The following is a 21,095-nucleotide window of genomic DNA, read 5'->3' on the forward strand; positions in this document are numbered from 1 at the left end:
ATTAATGCACCATCTATGCCTATGTCCACTTAACTTTCAATTCCACAACAAAATACTTTGGAAGAAGGGAGGGAAGCTGGGACTAGATCAAATCTTGTAATTGAAAATTTATCTGTTGCTAATGATGGAAATTTGTGTTTTTTTTTTACAGGCACTCAATTGGTAGCCTACTGTGGAGCGACTCTCCAAACAGAATGTAGGAGATGTAGGACTGGGACATTCACTGATCAAATGCATAATTTAAGAGCATGTTATCACTGTCTGTCTTGCCATGGAGGTAAAACATAGTAATATTACTTTTCACATCTTTCAGGTGACCTCCGTACTTTCCTAGCAACAATAATTGAGCCTTAGGAAAAATACTGAAGTGAGCAAAACACATGTATTCAAGTTATTGATGAGCTCTGGTTGCACTTTCATTTTCTGTGACTGTAAAGCTATGTACTTAATTCCCACCAAACCTTGTCATAAGTTCCACATACCTCAAGTGTTGCACACTTATGGAGTGTTTAGCAATCCCAATGGAATTTTGGTTTGTTGCCCTGCTACTCACCAATACCTCCATTTTACTCGCTATTTTTCAATTTGATTTCTATTGAATTTTTTTGTGATTCCAGAGTTGCTACTTCAAAGTTTGTTTTTAAAACTAAAAAAATTAATGTTTTCTTTCTTAACGGGAAGGAACTACAGGAAAAGCATAGAAGGAGGTGCTCCTGGCATAATGGTATTGCCACTAGACTGGTAACCCAGAGAGACAGGGTAATGCTCCTGGGCAGATGGTGGAATTTGACTTCAATAATCTGCTGTCCTTACCTGATCTGGCCTACATGTGACTCCAGATACACAGCATGATGATTGACTGTTAAATGCTCTCTGAAATGGCTTAGCAAACCACTCAGTTTCTCAAGGGCAATTAAGGGTGGGCAATTAATGCTGGCCTAGCCAGCAACGCCCATGTCCCGTGAAGGAATAAAAACTAAATGGGTGCCATATATCAAGAAAACAAGTGCTACACTGTCCACCACATTGGCTCAAAGATTGAGATGTAAGGCAACTCCTTGTATCAAAGGATTTTTTGAAAAGGGCAAATAGAGAGAAACACCTTTTCTCTGGGTGGGAGGGGGGAGGTCCAGAACTAGGGTCATATCCTTAAAATTAGAATTTGACTGTTCAAGAGTGAATATGAAAAAGCACATCTTCACACAAAGGGTGCTGGAAATATGGAACTCTCTTCTCAAAAAGCTGTTGAGGTTAGGTAAATTTAAACATTTCAAAACTGAGATTGATCGTTTTTTTTGCTGGGGTTTCTAAGGATTACAGAACCAAGATGGGTAGATGGAATTAAGATACAAGTCATCCATGGATTAATTGAATGGCAGAGAAGGTTCATGAGGATGAAAAGCTCCTATTCCTATCTTCCTGAGAGGAGGAGCAAAGGGGTCCTTAGTGCATTATTCTTCAGCTTAGGGTAGGAACAGTAGCCAAAAAATAGGTGCCAAAGGGAGGACACAAGATTGCGTAGACGAGAGGAAAGGGGAAGCAGAGAAAGTAAAATCGGTGAGATGCAAGAAAATGGATGGTAAGATCAGAAATAGATGGAGAGTGGGAGTGGATGCAGTGGCAAAGAAGGCACTGGATGGCAGTGAAAGAAGCAAGTGGATAGCAGTGAAGGAGAGAGTCAGGGGACATTGATGACAGTGAAGGAGGAGTAAATGATGGCAACAGAGCGAAGGAAAAAATAGATGGTAACGAAGGACAGAGAATGAGGCAGAATTTGCCAGTCATGTTTTAGAATGAGAGAGGAACGAGAAAGTGAGTTGGGAAGGAAATTGTCAGCATACCACCAAAATATCTTGGAAGACATATCAATGGGACCCCTCACAAAATAAAAGTTGCATTAAAAGTATTAAACACAGAGCCAAGTGAAAGTTGGGTGATAAGAGCAAAATTTTGCCAATACTGGAAATCTGAAATATAAACAGAAAATGCTGGAAAAACTCAACAGATCTGGCAGCATCTGTGGAGGGAGAAACAGAGTTAATGTTTTGAGTCCGTATAACTCTTCTTCAGATGCTGTGAGAGCTGCTGAATTTTTCCAGCATTTTCTATTTTTATTTGAGAGTTGGGTAAATCTGCCACAGTGAAAATACTCTGTTGCAGGACAGCTAATTTTTTACAATTTATCCTTCATGGGATGTAAGCGTTGCCCACCAGGCCAGCATTTATTGCCCATCCCTAATTGCTCTTGAGAGGGTAGTCGTGAGCCGCCTTCTTGAACCACTGCAGGCCATTGTCGTGTTAGAACACTCGCAGTGCTGTTAGGGAGGAAGTTCCAGGATTTTGACCCAATGACAGTGAAGCATACGCGATGTATTTCCAAGTCAGGATGGTGAGTGACTTGGAGGGAAACTTGCAGGTGGTGGTATCTGCTGCTCTTGTCTTTCTAAGTAGTGGAGGTTGTGGGTTTGGAAGGTGATATTGAATGAGCCTTGGTGAGTTGCTGAAGTGTATCTTGTAGATGGTATGCACTGCTGCCACTTTGCGTAGGTGGTGGAGGGAGTGAATGTTTGTGGGTGGAGTGCCAGTCAAGCGGGCTGCTTTGACCTGGGTGGTTTCAAGCTTCTTGAGTGTTGTGGGAGCTGCACTCATCCAGGCAAGTGGAGAGTATTCCATCACAATTCTGACTTGTGCCTTGTAGATGGTGGACGGGCTTTGGGGAGTCAGAAGGTGAGTTACTCTCTGCAGAATTCCCAGCCTCTGACCTGTTCTTATAGTCGCAGTATTTATATGGCTGGTCCAGTTCAGTTTCTTGTCAATGGTAATTACCAGGTTGGTTGAGAGTGAGGGATTCAGCAATGGCAATGTCACTGAATGTCATGGAGAGATGGTTAGATTCTCTCTTGGAGATGTTCATTGCCTGGCACTTGTGTGGCACGAATGTTACTTGTCATTTAATCATCTCAAGTCCAAATGTTGTCCAGGACTTGCTGCGTATGGACACACGCTGCTTGTGTACCTTAGGAGTCACGATGGTGCTTAACATTGTTCAATCAGTGAACAGACCCACTTCTGATCTTATGGTGGACGGAAGTTCATTGATGGTTGGGTCTAGGACACTACCCTGAGGAACTCCTGCAGTGATGTCCTGGGACTTTGACTGACCTCCAACAACCACAACCATCTTCCTTTGTGCTAGGTATGACTCCAACCAGCGGAGAGGTTTCCCTCTGATTCCTAGTGACTCTAGTTTTGCTAGGGCTCCTTGATGCCATACTCTGTCAAATGCTGCTTTGATATCAAGGGCAGTCACCCACACTTCTTGAGTTCAGCTCCATTATCCATGTTTGGACCAAGGCTGTAATGAGGTCAGGAGCTGAGTTTTCCTGGCAGAACACAAACTGAGCATCAATGAGCAGGTTGCTGCTGTGTAAGTGCCATTTGATAGCACTGTCGATGACTCCTTCCATCACTTTGCTATGATCAAGAGTAGACTAATGAGGTGGTAATTGGCTGGGTTGGATTTGTCCTGCTTTTTTATGTACTGGGCAATTTTCCACATTGCTGGGTAGATGCCAGTATTGTAGCTATACTGGAACATCTTGGCTAGGGGCATGAGTAGTTCTGGAGCACAAGTCTTCAGTATTATTGCCAGAAAGTTGTCAGGTCCCATAGCTTTTGCAGTCTCCAGTGCCTTCAGCCGTTTCTTGATATCACGTGGAGTGAATTGAATTGGCTGAAGACTGACATCTGTGTTGCTGAGGAACTCTGGAGGAGGCTGAGATGGATCATCCTGTCAGCACTTCTGGCTGAAGATGGTTGTAAATGCCTCAGCCTTGTCTTTTGCACTGATGTGCTGGGCTCCCTCATCATTGAGGATGGGGATATTTGTGGAGCCTCATCCTCCAGTTAGTTGTTTAAATTGACCACCACCATTCACGACTGGATGTGGTAGGACCGCAAAACTTAGATCTGATCTGTTGGTTATGGGATCGCTTAACTCTGTCTGTTGCATGTTGCTTCCATTGCTAGGCTTGCAAGTAGCCTGTGTTGTAGTTTCACCAGGTTGACACCTCATGCCTGGTGCTGCTCCTGGCATGCCCTCCTGCACTCTTCATTGAACCAATATTGATCCCCCAGCTTGATGGTAATGGTAGAGTGGGGAATATGCCATGCAATGACGTTACATACTGTAGTTGAATACAGTTCTGCTGATAGCCCTCAGCACCTCGTGGATGCCCAGTTTTGAGTTGCTGGATCTGTGCCAGGTCCACAGCTGTCCACAATATAAATGATTTACAAGTGCAAGAGTGAGTGTGAGAGTAAGTGAATGTGTGCATATGAGAGTGAATGTATGCGTGAGTGCACGTGTGTGTGTGTGACAGTGCTTGCGTGTGTGTGAGTGTGCTTGTGTGTATCTGTGAGCGAGTGTGTGTTTGCGTGTGAGTGTGAGAGAGTATGTGTGTGAGATAGAGAGAGTGTGTGTGTGTGTTCATGTGAGTGTGTGTGAGAGAGAGAGCGTATGTGTGGGTGAGTGTGTGTGAGAGAGAGAGAGAGACCTTGCTTTACTTTTCCTTAGTCATTTGTTTATTTCCTTACCTCAACTTTTTTTGAAATTAATTTTGTTAGAAAATATAATAATGCTCATAATATTATTGTAATTTATTGTAAAGGTAGGCTAATAGTGGGGTTTGGATTAGTTTCTCTGTGTGTAGGTGTGTGTGTGTGGGTTTTAATTGAATTACAGACAGCTAGTCTGGGTGCTTGGATGTATCAGAAGGGAAACTAGGTTTGAAATGCGAAATACATAAACATGGTTGAAGTTTTAGAATGGGAGTGCTATGAAAGTGTTGCCTCCTTTACCTCATGGTTTACTGAGATAATCTGCAGCTCTCCACAACTGCTCAATTCCAGGATAACAGGAGCATCTGTTTCAATGACATAGAACACATCTTTGCCTTTGAGTGTTCCTCTGAGTTGGGTTGTTCCCAGCTGTTCAATTTCAGTTCTCCCATCTGACGTTCCTCAGTTTCAGAAAGTTTCAGAACACCTTTTTTTGGATAACCATTTCCTTCCAAATTTTCTGGTAAGATCTTCTGGTACAGTCTGAGCAGGATGATGTTACTCTGCATACGGTATCAATCTTCACCTTCAGATTTATGGTAGTAGGCTTTCCTCTCACTCCTTCCTGAACTGAAGGGTTGTGTGAATTTCTTTTCTCTGGATACTGTCACATCCAGCCATTTTATGCAGTATTATGGTTCCTGTGTCTAGCGTGTTCACAGACTCACCGTCATCATCCAGGGTGTGGATGTTTTGGTTTCTTTCCCTGTCCATTTGCCCTGTTCCTCTGGACATGGTGTGCCTCCTCTATTACCTTCTCCTTTTGTTCTGCACATCTTTTCTCAATGACTGGCATTTCCACAAGCTCTGCAGGTTGATCCATATGTGGGACAGTTCCATCTGCCTCTGAAATCATTTGGTCATCCACAGCTCCTGCACATCCATTTCTCTGTTTGGACTACCTTCTTTTGTTGCTACTGCACTGCATCAACCCTGCTGCCTTTCTCTTGGCTCAACTGAAAGCTAGCCATTTGGGTAGTCAGTGTCTTCACCTGTTTGCTCGAGGCTTCATGTGCTCTGGCAGCATCTAAAACCTATGATATTGTGAGCTCATCCTTCCCAATTAGAGCTTTCTGTACTTCAGAGTGTGCAGAACCCCTAATTACGAACATACGAACAAGGAGCAGGAGCAGGCCATTCAGCCCCTCGAGCCTGCTCCACCATTTAATAAGATCATGGCTGATCTGATAGTAACCTGAAATCTGCATCCCGCCTACCCCCAATAACCTATCACCCCCTTGCTTACCAATAATCTATCCACCTCTGCCTTAGAAATATTCAAAGACTCTGCTTCCACCAGCTTTTCAGGAAGAGAGTTCCAAAGACTCACACCCCTCAGACTGAAAAAAATGTTGCCTCACCTTTGTTTTAAATGGGTGACCCCCTACTTTTAAACAGTGACCCCTGGTTCTAGATTCCCCCCACAAGAGGAAACATCCTCTCCACATTCACCCTGTCAAGACCCCTCAGGATCTTATATGTTTCAATCAAGTCGCCTCTTTCTCCAACTCCAGTGGAAACAAGCCTAGCCTGTCTAACTGTTCCTCATAAGACAACACACCCGTTCTAGGTATTAGTCTGGTAAACCTTCTCTGAACTGCCCCAACACATTTACATCCTTCCTTAAATAAGGTGACCATTACTGTACACAGTCCTCCAAATATGGTCTCACTCATGCCCTGTACAACTGAAGCATAACCTCCCTACTTTTATATTCAATTCCCTTCACAATAAATGATAACATTCTATTAGCTTTCCTAATTACTTGCTGTACTTGCACACTAGCCTTTTGTGATTCATGCATTAGGACACCCAGATCCCTCTGGACCTCAGAACTCTGCAATCTCTCACCATTTAGATAATATGCTTCTCTTTTATTCTTCCTGCCAAAATGGACAAGTTCACATTTTCCAACATTATACTCCATTTGTCAGATCTTTGCCCACTCACTTAACCTATCCATATCTTTTTGTAGCCTCCTCATGTCTTTTTCACAACTTACTTTCCTACCTATCTTTGTGTCATCTGCAAATTTGGCAACCATCCCTTTAATCCCTTCATCCAAGTCATTTATATAAATTGTAAACAGTTGAGGTCCCAGCACTGATCCCTATGACGCATCATTAGTTGATCAATAAGTCTTTCATCTGTGTCCTTAAACTCACATTTTCCAGCTGCATTTTTAAATCTTGATACATAGTTATCAATTGGCTTTCCTAATTCCTGTCTGAGGCCTTGAAATTCGTACCTGTAGATCCAATGATTCGATTTTGGTGGAGGCGGGTGCTGAATTTTTCAAAAGGTTTGTCTGGGTCTTTGCTGTCCTCTTCAGTATGCTCCCAGCTGTTAAATAAATTCAGTCCTATATCCCCTGCCACAGAAGGATATGGTTCACCCTCTCTTTATTGCTGCTGCCTTTTTGGAATCTACTGAATGTCAATCTGCACCTTTGTTTAAATTTTGCAAATGCCTCTACGTCATCATGAGCTTCCCAATTCATTGTGGGCTATAACTGTGTGCTCGTTGCTGTGCCGGTCAACATTTTATTCTTTGGCTTCGCATGATTTGCATGGTTCACTCACAGACACTTGCTGCCACAATGCTATGTGTTCTTGTTGTCTTTAGGTTGCCGAATGCTGTTAATAATCACACTTTAAGTTTGTAAAGACCAGAAACTCTTTATGTGTAATTTTGCCATGCTGTCTGATTCAAAACAAAAACCACATTGAACTGGTTATGTACACATCACTTCAGTCTCTACTGCAGCTGTGATTTGTGGCCCCCTGGAACCCTACACATACCACGTTAAGTTCCTAACTATTTCAGATAATGCAACAATATATAACAGATCAGACCCTGTAGTAATTATGGTTTTATTTAGCGTGTAATGTACCTTTAAGCATAACACTTGTCAAGGAAGATCACATGATCTGTAGTAACCAATAGGAGAGTAGTGCAGGCTATCTCAGCAATCAGTGTAGAGATAGAGTTGGAGTTGAAAGCACATGTGTAGTTGCTGTTGAGTATATTGTAAATAAACTTAATGTTTCCACCCAAGAAGTGTCTGCAGGTCAACTCTATCATTAATAGTACAACAAACTGGTGATGAGGATAAATCAGATCCAGCTCTGTCCCTCAGCCGGCGACTATGAGTGTTTAAGAAATTTAAAAAGAAAGGAAGATATACTCACTAGGTACGCTGTCGCTTTAATTTAAAGAAAAAATGGGCCCCAATCCAACTGGCTGAGAAATGTCCCGGAGCACTCCCGACATTTAAAAAAAAACAAAATTGCAAGACCCCCTGAGTGAGAATCCACAAGCAAAGCAAAAAAAAGAGAATCTGTACTTAAGTTGTAAAATAGGCAGCAGCTCCATGGACTCAGTAGGTTAGAGAAGCTGGCACACAGCCTGTGAGTTGAGAGAGAGGGGCAGTCAGGGTGGAAAGCAGTGCTGCAGTTTGGAATTGAGAAGTAGCCCTGCAGAATCGCCCAGAAAAAGGAGAAGAAATCGCTGCTGTGTTTTTTTTTTCCGAACAGGAACAAAGTTTTACAAAGTTAAAAGAGAAGAAGGCCCACGATCATCCTGCCAAAACTCAAAACATATGGGAAACACAGCGCAGAAAAGCTGACAGCTGCTGAGACAGCCCAGGTTTAAAAAAAGGTAACTGCTCTTAAAGCAGCAATACATTTAAAGTGGTAAATACAAGAAAAACGGCTATGGACAGAAATTTGAAGGAACCCCAGAGAGAGGGCAACTCTACCAAGGGCAACAGGAGACCACAGAGGGAGGACAACAAGAAATTAAATAGTTGAAAGAGAAGTTGATTGTCCTTCAAGATCACATGCAAAAGGAATGCGTAACCATTCAGCAACATGAAGAAATGAAGGCTGTCTCAAACAAGAGAATGGAAGTACAGCAGAAGAAATGTGAAGAGGGCTTAGGGGAAGCCCTGGTGATTGGAGGGCTCACAAGAAGCCCTGGGAGTTGTGTACAGCTGGATAGAGCCAGGGCACAGGAGTTGAGCAGTGCCAGCTCAGTTAAGCTAGCTGTCTAGCAAAGAGCTAAAGAATCAGCTATATGAAGGCAAGGAGGCTTTGGAAGCAAAAGTCACAGAATTTCCCAAGAAGCAGACAGATAATGAAATTTTGGGAGACTCGGCCACTGAGCTCAGACAAGTTAAGCTTGCATCTGAGAGAAATCTGGCCAATAGTGAAGTCAAAAAGAAGGCCAAGATTAAATTCTGTGCTAGAATAAAGAAGGCACATAGAAAGATGATACAGAAATACTCATAGGGCCTTCACCTGGTTGAGGAGAAAGTGACAGCCATAAGAGAGGCACCTGAGCCAAAGAACGTCTCAGAGCTCAAATCATTCCTAGGAATGATCAACTGTTATGGGTGGTTTTTACCCGATTTGTCTACAGTGCTGCCCCCCTGCATTCTCTACTCAAAAAGAACCAACATTGGTCTTGGGAGGCACCCCAGAAAGAAGCTTTCATAAAGGTGAAACAATTGTTGCACTCATCCAATCTATTAGTGCATTATGACCAGATGAAAGAATTGGTGATGCATCTCCCTACGGAGTGGGAGCAGTGCTCTCTCATCGGATGGACGATGGCACGGAATGGCCAATAGGTCACTTATCAAGAACACTCACCACAGTGGAAAAGGGATACTTGCAGATAGAAAAGAAGGCCCATCCATCATCATTGGTGTCAAGAAAGTACATACACAGCACCATTTTACAATCGTTTCAGACCACAAACCAATGCTAGGATTGTTTGGTGAGGACAAGGCTATACCACCCATAGCCTCAGCAAGAATACAATGATTGGCTTCAATTCTGGCAGCATACAAATACACTTTCCTACATAGGCCTGGCAATCAAATCGCAAACGCCGATGGCCTTAGTTGTTTGCCTTTACAAGAAAATGATGAGCACGTCCCAGTTCCATAGGAACTTGTTTTACTGTTAAATTTCTTAGATTCTTTGCTAGTATGTGCTGGAGAGATCAAAGATTGGACAAGTCGGGACCCAGTCCTATCTCCAGTTAGAAAACAAGTGCTCCATGGTTGGTCACTGGAGCCTGTACCTGATGAAATGAAACCGTACTTCAACAGAAGACATGAAATAACCAGCCAGGATGGCATCTTATTGTGGGGAGCACGAGTGATAGTTCCTCCAAAGGGAAGAGAACCACTTTTAATTGAACAACACAGTGCCCATCCAGGAATTTACCGAATGAAGACCACAGCACGCAGCTATCTATGGTGGCCTGGGATGGATGGCGAATTAAAGAATTTAGTAAAGCTTTCTGTGCAATGCCAGCAACTGCAAAAGTTGCCATTGACAGCTCCGTTTCACCCATGGGAGTGGCCAGGTAGACCCTGGGTGCAGCTACACTTTGACTACATTTAACCTTTCCTGGGAACAATATTTCTGCTCATTGTTGATGCCCATTCAAAATGGTTGGATGTATATGAGGCGAAGTCACCAACTTCAGCTGCTACAATTGAGAAACTATGTCAGAGTTTCTGCCATTCACAGACTACAAGAAGTAGTCGTTTCCGATAACGACACGGCATTTACAAGTGCCAAGTTTCAATGGTTTATCAGCCTCAATGGTTTCACTCAAATGAAGTCTGCATCATACCCACCTTCCCTCAAACAGCCTGGCCAAAAGGGCGGTTCAAATGTTCAAGGCAGGCATGAGAAAGTTAACTGGCGATTCCTTGGTAACCAAACTAGCATGCTTTCTTTTTCATTACAGGACTACCCCTCACACAACAACAGGTGTCACACCTGCAGAGTTATTGTTGAAATGCTGCCTCGGGACAAGATTGAGCTTAATGCCGAATTTAGAGGGAAGGTGGAAAGGAGTCAGGGAAGCTGGAAAACTAGACACAACTGGCATAGTCATGAGAAGAAATTTACCGTGGGAGAGCTGGTATACATGAAGAACTTCGGGGAAGGACCAAAGTGGTTACCAGGTGAAATAAGTGCATTGACTGGACCTCTATCTTACCATGTGGAGGTGGAAGGTCAGACCATCCGGAAATTTAAGACATTTAAGCAAGAGAGAGACAAATCATCAAGATTTGGTTCCACCAGTGACCATGACCAGGTCTCACTTTCCTGTTGACGATACACAGCCCAGGACTGACATGTCTGACGTTCCTGTAAGTGTTGAGGATACAGAACTGCAAGTGCTGAACGAAGCACCTGATGTTCAGACAACTCCGGAAAAGGAGGTTCTGACAAAGAATCTGAAGTTGTGGAGCTGCAACATTCCACACGTACCAGGAAACCACCTGAAAGACTGAACTTGTAAATTCCTTACCCAGTGTAAATACTGTGTTTTGAAAAATGTGTACTTGTAAATATAATATGTATAGCTGAGTTAAAGGGCAAGGAATGTAGTAATTATGGTTTTACTTCATGTGCAATGTACCTTTAAGAATAATACTTGTTAAGAAAGATCACATGATCTGTAGTAACCAATAGGAGAGTAATGCAGTCAGTGTAGTGATGGGGTTGGAGTTGGAAGCACACGTGTAGTTGCTGCTGAGTATAAATAAACTTAATGTTTCCACCCAAGAAGTGTCTGCAGGTCAACTCTATCATTAATAGTACAACTCGGCCACCCTATAACAGACTTTGAACTGAACTTACTTATCTGCAGTAAGTGTCTGCAGGTTATGGTTGTTGGGGAACGCAATGCTCTCCACCAACTCCCAGGTATTACAGCTCACCACCTCATCATGTACACTGCACTTGCATTTTGTAAGTCATAGGTAAGGCCGTTGGTACTCATTTCTCTTGGAAAAACAAACTCAATTGGAAAATGTAATTCTAAAATACTGATCCAATACAACAAAAATAAATGTAATTTAGTCATTGCTAATTTATGCTGAAACAATGGCCTTGGTCCTAGGTCTTACTTCAGGGCTGGTTTTAATTTTAGATTGTTTTTGAGTGTCAGTTTTTTGGAAGATATTTGTCAGCTCTTCTGAGTTTGTGTATTAGTATACATGTGAACTGAACAGTTCTGCAGAGAAGCACCATTTCCACAATGCATTTGTTGGTTATTTAATTACTTCTAAATCTTAACCTAAAAGGACTGAATTTTGCCGTTCACTAGTTACCTCCAACCCACTATAAAGTGCTCACTTTCCAAAACTATAGAGTGATACATGAAAGTAGTTCAGACGTTCAACTAAGACTGATGTTTTTCTTATCCAGATGGATTTGTTACATTTCAGAAATGCAAGTCTGATAAAAACACTTTGTGTGGCTGCGCTAAAGGGTACTTCTGCGATAAAAGTGGTTTTGGTACCTGCTGGAATTGCAAACGTTACACACCATGTCCACCAGGTGAAGGGGTTAAAGTGCCAGGTACGATGTTAGACTGCATGTTTGAAAGGTCAGTAAGCCAATAAAGTCATTGAGAAAGCATCCCTGTATTAAAACTATAGAGTTGATATAGAATTATAGAATTTTCCAACACAATCGAAGGCTATTTGACCCATCAGGCCTATGTCAGCTCTTTGAAAAAACTGTCTAATTTACTTCACTCCCTAGCTTTTGCCCCATAACCCTGCATATATTAGTCCTTTACAGGTATATGCCTTATTGCCTTTTGAGAATTTTATGGAACCTGATTCCATCTCCCATTAGTAGTTCATTTCAGATCTTAGCACTCTTCATTGTGAAGAAATTTACCTTTAGGTCCCTTTACTTCTTTTATCAATTATGTTAGTTTTATGACATCTGCTTACTGATGAACTTGCCCGAGGAAATCGTTTCTCCCTAATTGCTTTATCAAAACCCTTCATAATTTTGAACCCCTCCCCTATCATCATGGTTATTGAAAATGAGTTGGCTATCACAGTGGCACAGACATTGGTGACCTGCTGTATTGTGCTGCAGAAACGTAAGTTGTGTGTTATCTCCTAGAGGTGAGGTCTAAATTCTCAGATATGTAGGACATAGGGGACACCAATTTGCCATTTCACTTACCTACATTCTCAACCATATTTTCAAGCTGGCTGAGTGGTAGAACTTTTGCCCGAATGAGGAGATTTTCGATTTTGATGCCCTGCTCCAGAAATTGAGCACATAATCTAGGCTGACCCTTCATTGCAGTACTGCAGGAGCACTCTATGTTAGCGGTATCCTTTGAATGAGCTACGAAACAGATGCATGCTATATCATCCAGATGGATGCAAAACAAATTTCACAGCACTATTAGAAGATCAGGCCTCTTGCCCGACATTCATCCGTCAAGCTACACCGTTAGAAAACAGGTCACTTATACGAACCCTGCAGTGTGTAAATTGGCTACCAAATTTTCCTCATAATTTTGTGTAACAAATAGTAATCTATGCTTTAGTATGGTTAAACTAGCTTTTGTATTACACCTGCTTAACATAGTTTCTGAGTTAAGGCAGAGGGAAAGGATGTGGACCTGGTTCATGACGTGGTTTTCTACCTTCTTTGTGTCGCCATCAAATGTAAGCATTCCAATTCCAAGCAATGAGATGGAAGTGCTAAGGGTGCCCATTGCTAAGGGTGCTCAGAAAGAGGTGTTGGGCCCTGTACCAGCCGTGCTCAAAGGATGAATCAATATAGGTTTTCATCACAATCTGCAGAAAATGCAGCTACTATTTCCATACAGAGTTATTGATACTAAACAATTCCCCCCTTCCCCAAAAAAGACAGGTTGCAAATCAAATAGTATAAATTTTGTGTGTCATTTTCTCAAATTGTGGATTCCATCATTCCAAGAATTCATTTTTTTGTATTCTTTCATGGGATTTGGGTGTTGCTGGCAGGGCCAGCATTTGCTGCCCATCCCTAATTGCCAAACTGAGTGGCTTACTGGATCATTTCAGAGGGCAGTTAAGAGTCAGCCACATTGCTGCAGGTTTAGATTCACATGTAGGCCAGATCAGGTAAGGATGGCAGATTTCCTTCCCTACAGGGCACCAGATGGGTTTTTATAGCAATTGGTGATGGTTTCATGATCAACCTTACTGAGGCTAAATTTCAATTCCAGATTTATTAATTGAATTTAAATTCCACCAGCTGCTATGGTGGGATTTGAACCCAAGTCCACAAGGCATTAGCCTGGGCCTCTGGATTACTCGTCCAGTGACATTACCAATACGCCACTATCATCCGCATCATCATGTTGCAACATATAGAAATAAAATACAGGCCTGCACACACAAACAATATTTTAAGTGTATTTTTTTATTCATTCATGGGATGTGGGCATTGCTGGCTGGGCCAGTATTTATTGCCCATCCTTAACTGCCCTTGAGAAGGTGGTGATAAGCTGCCTTCTTGAACCGCTGCAGTCCATGTGGTGTGGGTATACCCACAGTGCTGTTAGGAAGGGAGTTCCAGGGTTTTGACCCAGTGACAGTGAAAGAACGGCGATATATTTCCAAGTGAGGATGGTGAGTGACTTGGAAGGGACCTTGCAGTTGGTGGTGTTCCCATGTGTCTGCTGCCCTTGTCCTTCTAGATGGTAGTGGTGACGGGTTTGGAAGGTGCTATCTAAGGAGCCTTGGTAAGTTCCTGCAGTGCATCTTGTAGATGGTACACACTGCTGCTACTGTACGTCGGTGGTGGAGGGAGTGGATGTTTGTGGAAGGGGTGCCAATCAAGTGGCTGCTTTGTCCTGGATGGTGTCAAGCTTCATCAATGTTGTGGAACCTGCATTCATCCAGGCAACTGGAGAGTATTCCATCACTTTTCTGACATGCCATGTAGATGGTAGACAGGTAGGGTTATATGCTCCTGAACAGGCCATTCACTTTAATAGGAACTGATGAGTATCAAAGCAGAAAATATCAGCTGTCATCTGTACCTTCAACTTCCTGATTACAGGAGAAGTTTGATGATGGTCAGGAGAGAGGACTGCAATGTGTGTGACTGGGGAGAAGTAATGGAGGAGAAAAATACATTGCTGAGGTTGAGAAAAATTGGGTGGAATTGCCAAAGGGTTTTGCCAATTTCCTGTTATAACTTTGCTGCAACTTCTGGAGAAGCTTTACAAAAAATGCCTTTGGGCAGGATTTTTAGCTGCCAATTGGGGTGTGTGCGGAGGCAAACGGGTGCAAAAATTCACACCACCGGCCAGAATTTGCAGGTACCATCCCTCAGGTACCCTGAGGCATCAGAGACTAGGTCAGCTGGCTGCAGGTGACCCCCCCCACCCCCAGCGTAGAAGACCAGGGTAGTGCCCCAGGGGGGCTGTAATGCCTTCCTTGCCTGCCTGGGTTAGGGATAGGGAAAATCACTGTTGGGTGACTGTTTCCACACAGTGCAGGTATATGACCTTCATTTGAGCTTAATGTTGGGTTCCCGAAGCCACAGGGAAAACCCTTCCAAAAATTAATGTTCCAGTCCTTGTTTGATTTCTGTTTCAGCTTGTTATCTTTCTTTCTTACAGTTGCCTCTTTCTTTTCTTTATATTCTTTAATATTTTTCCAAATTTTGTTTTCTGCTTTCTATTTTTGAAGGTTTCATCTTAACAGCCTTTCTGCCACCAAGGCTTTTGACAAAGGACCACAGGGGGCACTATTGAAGAAGCTTAAGGGGGTGGAATGAGGGAGGAGTTAAGGCGGTTTCTCAAAGTGCTTGGTAGTGGTCTCCCACATTGTTCTGCCCTGATATAATTTCTGTTCATTGTGCATGTTAATGATATGGCAATGGACTAAAAAGAATCCTGTCCAAATTTGGAGACTATACTAAAATAAGAAGAATAGTGCATAATTCAGAGGATGAAAGAAAGATGCAGGTGTATTTTAATAAGATGGTGAAGTGAACAGCAAAGGCATCAGGTGAAATTCAGTGCTAGTAAATGTGAGGTGGTATATTTAGGTTAGAAATAATTATACTTTTGAATGGTGAAAGTTTGAGCAATGCAAGACAACAGAACATTTTGGGAGTTCTGGTTCATAGGACCTCAAGTAGATAACATCATAAAAATAGGTAATGGAATAAGTGGGTTTTATGGAAAGAGCTATTAGGGATTAAACTGTCCACAATTAACATGCATTGCTGGCAGCATGATAAACGTGCCACACGCTGATTTCTGGGATTGCTGCATGCAACTTGCACTCTGTTCATTGGCTGCTTGCATCAGAAGGAGATCCAATATCACAAGTGACTGACGTTACTTAAAGGCAGCCTGCGCCTCATAAAGGGAAGGTGCATTGTGGTTGGAAGGAGTGGTGAGAATCATTTGAAAATGGAATCTGATGCTGAAGAATGGCTGAGCACCACCCTCGTAGGAAGTGGGTTCCAAGTCATTACCCCACACTGCGTAAAAAAGTTCTTCCTCACATTTCACCAACCTCCCCTCCCCCCCACCCGTATCTCTTGCCCAAACCTTAAATCTGTATCCCCGGGCCCTTGTACCATCTGCTAATGGGAATAGCTTTGTTTTGTTCATCTTATCTAAACCTGTCATAATCTTGTGCACCCCTGTCAGATCTCCCCTTAATCTCCTTTGCTCCAATCAGACCAACCTAAACTTGTAGCTTAACTACCTCATTCTTGGAACCATTCTGGTAAATCTTCTCTACACCTTCTCAAGGACCCTCGCGTCCTTCTTAAAGTGTGGTGGCCAGAACTGGACATAATACTCTAGCTATGGCCTCACTAGATTTTTATAATGGTAATAGAGTATGAGGGAATATATATTTGTTGATTTCTTTTTTTTGGTGTATTCGGTGTGCAGGCTGAGGACTACAATGCCTGGCATGTCTGAGGTTCTGGTAGAAGCACAGAATGTAGCAGAGGGATTGGCCACTGTTATGATGTGACAGATGATGTGTGCCAAGCAGATCCAATCCATGAGGGAAACTTGCTCATGCAGTCACAGCAGTTTTGCAATTTGTATTTTATTTTGAGATGCGTGCCATGAATTCAGTCCACCAACACACTAGAGATTTTTTTAGAGAACTAAATTAACATTTATTAACAAAAGAAGAGATTTCAAGCACATACATAGGTCTACAAAGTACTACTATAATAACTCCTAAAACCCCTAAATAATCTGGCTTCTGGTTACACCCCCCATTAAGGCAACATTAAAAACAAATTGATTTAAACAGATCCAGGCAATTCAACACAATATCCTGGACAGTAGAATTTAAAGTGGCTTTTCCCAGCTTCGGTTTCGGTAGACAGCAGCTTAATGCACAACTACTGGAGGTTTTTCACACTTCTGGTAGATTTTACAATGCCCTTTTTGACATATAGCTTCAAATCCCTTTATACATGTTTCTCCCTTTTAATGTAATTTTCATTGTTCCCATATGTCTTTAGAACTCCATTTTTCTCATAATATAAATCATTGCATGGTGCTAATATTATCAGTAACCTTTGGGAAAAATAAACATACTGCTTGGCCTAGCTTCTCTGTCTAGGTGTAACATCCTACCATCTCTTTGAAATTCAAACTACCCTGATGTATCAAAAAATGCAAATTCTCCTCACCTCACATTGTAAGATTTCAGCTGTGTTTACGAATTAGCATTTCAAACCCAGCTTCTTTTGATGAGTCAAAGCCTTCAGACCAGCTGTCTCCAATTCAATTAAATCCCACACACACACAGGCAGAGAAACTATCCAAACCCCACTATTAATCTACTTTTACAATAAATCACAATATTATGAAAATTATTATACTTTTGTGACACTACACATGCGCAAAGCAGTAAAGTATTTTTTTCTAGCAAAATGTTGCCCACCTGACTGGGTGTGTGGCGTGAAAACCAAAACACAAGACCTTGGGCTTTGGCCACGTTAGAGAAGCCAATGTGACAAGGCTGGTCAGGAACTGAGGAGGCAGCAGCTGAAATGCTGTCGTTAGCTATGTGTAGTTCGGGCTCGGAGAAAGCTGGGAGTTGATAGCTCCATGCAACTGATATGCTTTTGTTAGCTCTATGGGGAGCTGGAGCAAAGAAAAGGCCTGAGAGCAATGTTAACTCAATGAAGCTGAAGTCTGCTCCATGAAAGCAGTTATTTGCAGCGGTGTGGCTGAGGAACTGGGACTGTGCCTGGGATCAGACACTGGGGTGTAGCCTTGCCAGCACAGTGGCACACAGTCTCAGAAGCAGGTCAGCTCAGCTGGGGAAGTAGAGCAAGAAGGCTGGATCTAGGAGCAGATACAAGAGAGATTTGGGATAGTGTGCCTTTTGGTGAGGATTGTACCCGTGGAACTTGGGTGGAGTAGAGCTGCTGTTATCCGGAGATCAGACCAGCTCTTTGAAGGAGAGGAACTGAAATTCCTCATGAGGAAGACAGAGTTTAAAAGAATTTTTGTGACTCAGCGACGTCTGACGTCTGGATCGGTTGCTAAGAAAGTTCACGGAATCTGTCTTAATGTGCCATTTCATGTGCAGCTTGTGGTGTGTTTGACCACGGTTTGCCTGTTAATTCATGTTTACCTCATGTTAATTCTGGATGTTAGAGTATTTACTGTTTGCTCTGTTAACTCTTGTATAGTAAAATTTCTTCTGTTTAAAACCAGAGAATCTGGTGGCTTTAATCTCTTAATAAATACCTGGGATTTCAAATTTAGTCTACTTTAAACAAAAGTTACTGGTCTCTAACTGGATCATAACAAAATTGTGGGTCACATCCGGGGTCATAACTAGAGCTTCAGCATTACTTCCCTCTATTAATGAAGCCCAAGCTGCTTTTTTAAATTATTCAAAGCAAAAACTATCCCATCGTGATGCATCCATAGTCACAATTCTTTCACACTTTCTGAGCAACTATTGAACTACATAGGCTTTATTTAAGTCAAACGCTTCAGTAGTGGATTGTACAGTTGTTGGAGAAAGTGTTTGAATGCCAACACAGAAAAGGCCATTTTAGGATTTAGGGACTAAGTTGTGTTTTTAAGTGTTTGGTTAAGTGAATTAGCACAGGCTTAAAAAAAAAAAATGCCAGATCACTGATTCGTGGAAGCTACAACTGATGCAACGGAAGTCAAATGCTTTATTTAAGGCCCCATTAACCAGATTGTCTCTCATTTATCTTCAGACGCCCTTTCTAAAACTCACCCCAGAAGGCGGTTTTATTGGCAAATCTACTGGTGACTCACTGTGGAGTAGAAGTTAGTGTATCAGCTGTCCCCTTGGCTGTGGACACAAAAGGCCACAAGGCCAGTCAAGTTTAAATAAGAGATTATGGCACAGACCCTAGGTCTGGAACTGGAAGCTAAAATAAAATGCAGTTTGTGCAGCTAGAAGTAGTTTGAAAGAAGGTGGTGACAGAGTCAAAGAAGTCAGCTCATGAAAAGGGGAGGATACATTTTCCCCCTGTCTATGAGACGAGAGGTGAGATGGAACTAAGGTGGAACTTGCTTTGACAGTTGCTCTGTATATACACTTGTCATCTATGAAATATGACAGCTTAATGATTTGTATTGAGTCTTATCTCACCGTGTCTTTTACTTGCCTTTGAAAAGTTTGCAGAAGCACACGTAAGGGCTTGCAAAAGGCACAATATTCAGTTCGGATCATATGGGGATTCTGTTGTTGGACCACTGTGTTACATTATCACACAGTTAGCTTTTGGGCTTTATTAGCACACCCTTAAGCATAAGATACTCAGGCTGTTTAGAGCAGTAGCCAGGAAACATGCCACTGCAAACAAAGCCCACTAAATGGTTTTGGGTCCCAGCAACCAATCCTGCTCATTGACTGAATCGCTTATTGCAACTTTACTCTTTCAATTTGGATAGCACATAGTAGCAGAGCATCACAGGAAGTCACATCTTGTAAGTAAAATTCGTAACTGCAAATCACAATACTTGGTATACAAGGAAAGTGGCAGCTTTCTCTGCTCCAGACTCCCCCCAAGCTCCTTACATGACCCTCTCAAAATACCCTCCCTGTCACCTTCTAGAAGCTAGCACGTGGCTTAGAGCTACCTGATCTTAGGGCAGGAAGTGAGCCCGTGGTATTTAAATGAGGCCTGTAAATTAATATCATTGAAGGCCTGTTGTTGAGTCTGGGAGGAAATTAACTCCCTAGAGAGATGTCCCATTATAAACCGGCTCCAAATTAACTCCCCATATTGACAGTGCTTCATTCACACATCTCACTGGTGCAAACTTGTTGAAAGGTTAAAATTATTTGATTTTCTGAAATTTGTGATAATGCCACACCTGCTTTCAGGAACAGATACAACAGATATTACGTGTGAGCAGTGTCCTCCTGGATCATATTCAGATACACCTACAATTACAAGGAAATGCATGCCAATTACTGAGTGAGTACATCAAAAGTAATCCAGAATAAAGTTTATATCAATTCATTACAGTGCAGTTGGCTGTCATTTATAAATGTTTTTAAAAGTGAATTTGATGTAAAAATTATATTTCACATCTTTCTAATCTAATTGAATCAATCTTTCATGTTATATGAATTTCAATTTCTTGTTTCATTTTCTCCCCTTTCCTTCGGTTGAAGGACACTGGATTTCAGCTTATTGGATAAACTGACAAAGACTGGCATAATTTTAATAAGCTGAGCTCTGGCTATACCTTCATCAATGTATAGTTACTGAATAAGACTCAATACTACAGGAGTTTTGAGCAAAATATTGCATAAATATTTGTTTTATCAATCTAGCAGTCCCAAGTGTGCAGTCAATTACCCTAGACTCTCACTTTGCATCTGACCCCAAGAAAAAATTTCAAACTTGTGAAGTTTGGCATCCCTTTCCAGAAATTTCTAAACCTGATACTGAAAGAAAAGAACATTCTCTGTAATTTGTACAGGTCATTGGTCACTGGATGAAACTGCAACTCAAGTTCTGACAATTTCATGTCACACTGCACTGTGTAACATTTTATATTTCTAATATACAACTAAGGCTAAAATAGGATTTCACAAAAATGGTTGATCAAATTGTGGAATGTGAACTGGTAAAACAAATCCTGGAATCTCAAGTAAAGAAAATAGAATCAGTCACTGCAAATCATTGGCCTTAGTCATCGTTGTAATTTCAAGTTGTTTTTCAAGTTATCAATCAAGCGTTGTTAGCTTTCTAGTTTAATATGGATGTTTTTTTTTACCTTGTATGAAGTATGTGTGCAGTTTGTACACAAAAACAGGGCCACACAGTTTATTAACATATATATCTGGGAAAACACACCATTTGTTGGATGTAATTAGTATGTACCATTGCAGTATTAATCAGAGAAATAATTTAATCAGGATAGCTTTAATAGAGAGAATTCTTGGGCCATCAACATGCTTTTGTGCGTAGAGATCTTTAGAAGACTATGCAAATAAGGTTAGATGAAGTAGGATGGGAGGGCCACAAGCTATCCTCAGATACAATGTGGAACATAATTTGGGTTTTGATAACTGTGAAAATGTCTACTGTATAACCTAGGCATTGAACAAAAGATTTAAGTAAGTAATAGTGTTTAGGGTA

General features: G+C 41.8%; 1 protein-coding gene across 3 annotated transcripts in view; it reads left to right on the forward strand.

Moving 5' to 3' along the window:
* The window catches only part of LOC121288710 (tumor necrosis factor receptor superfamily member 5-like), a 54,014-nt gene that overhangs the window by 18,929 nt on the left and 13,990 nt on the right, over positions 1 to 21,095 (forward strand). For all 3 annotated transcript variants that reach the window (XM_041207455.1, XM_041207457.1, XM_041207456.1), the window contains 2 exons: positions 152 to 277; positions 19,829 to 19,922. In XM_041207455.1, the coding sequence (XP_041063389.1) occupies positions 152 to 277; positions 19,829 to 19,922 (220 nt within the window). The remainder of the gene's footprint in view (positions 1 to 151; positions 278 to 19,828; positions 19,923 to 21,095) is intronic.

This window comes from Carcharodon carcharias, chromosome 15 (assembly GCF_017639515.1).
Source record: "Carcharodon carcharias isolate sCarCar2 chromosome 15, sCarCar2.pri, whole genome shotgun sequence".
NCBI lineage: Eukaryota > Metazoa > Chordata > Chondrichthyes > Lamniformes > Lamnidae > Carcharodon > Carcharodon carcharias.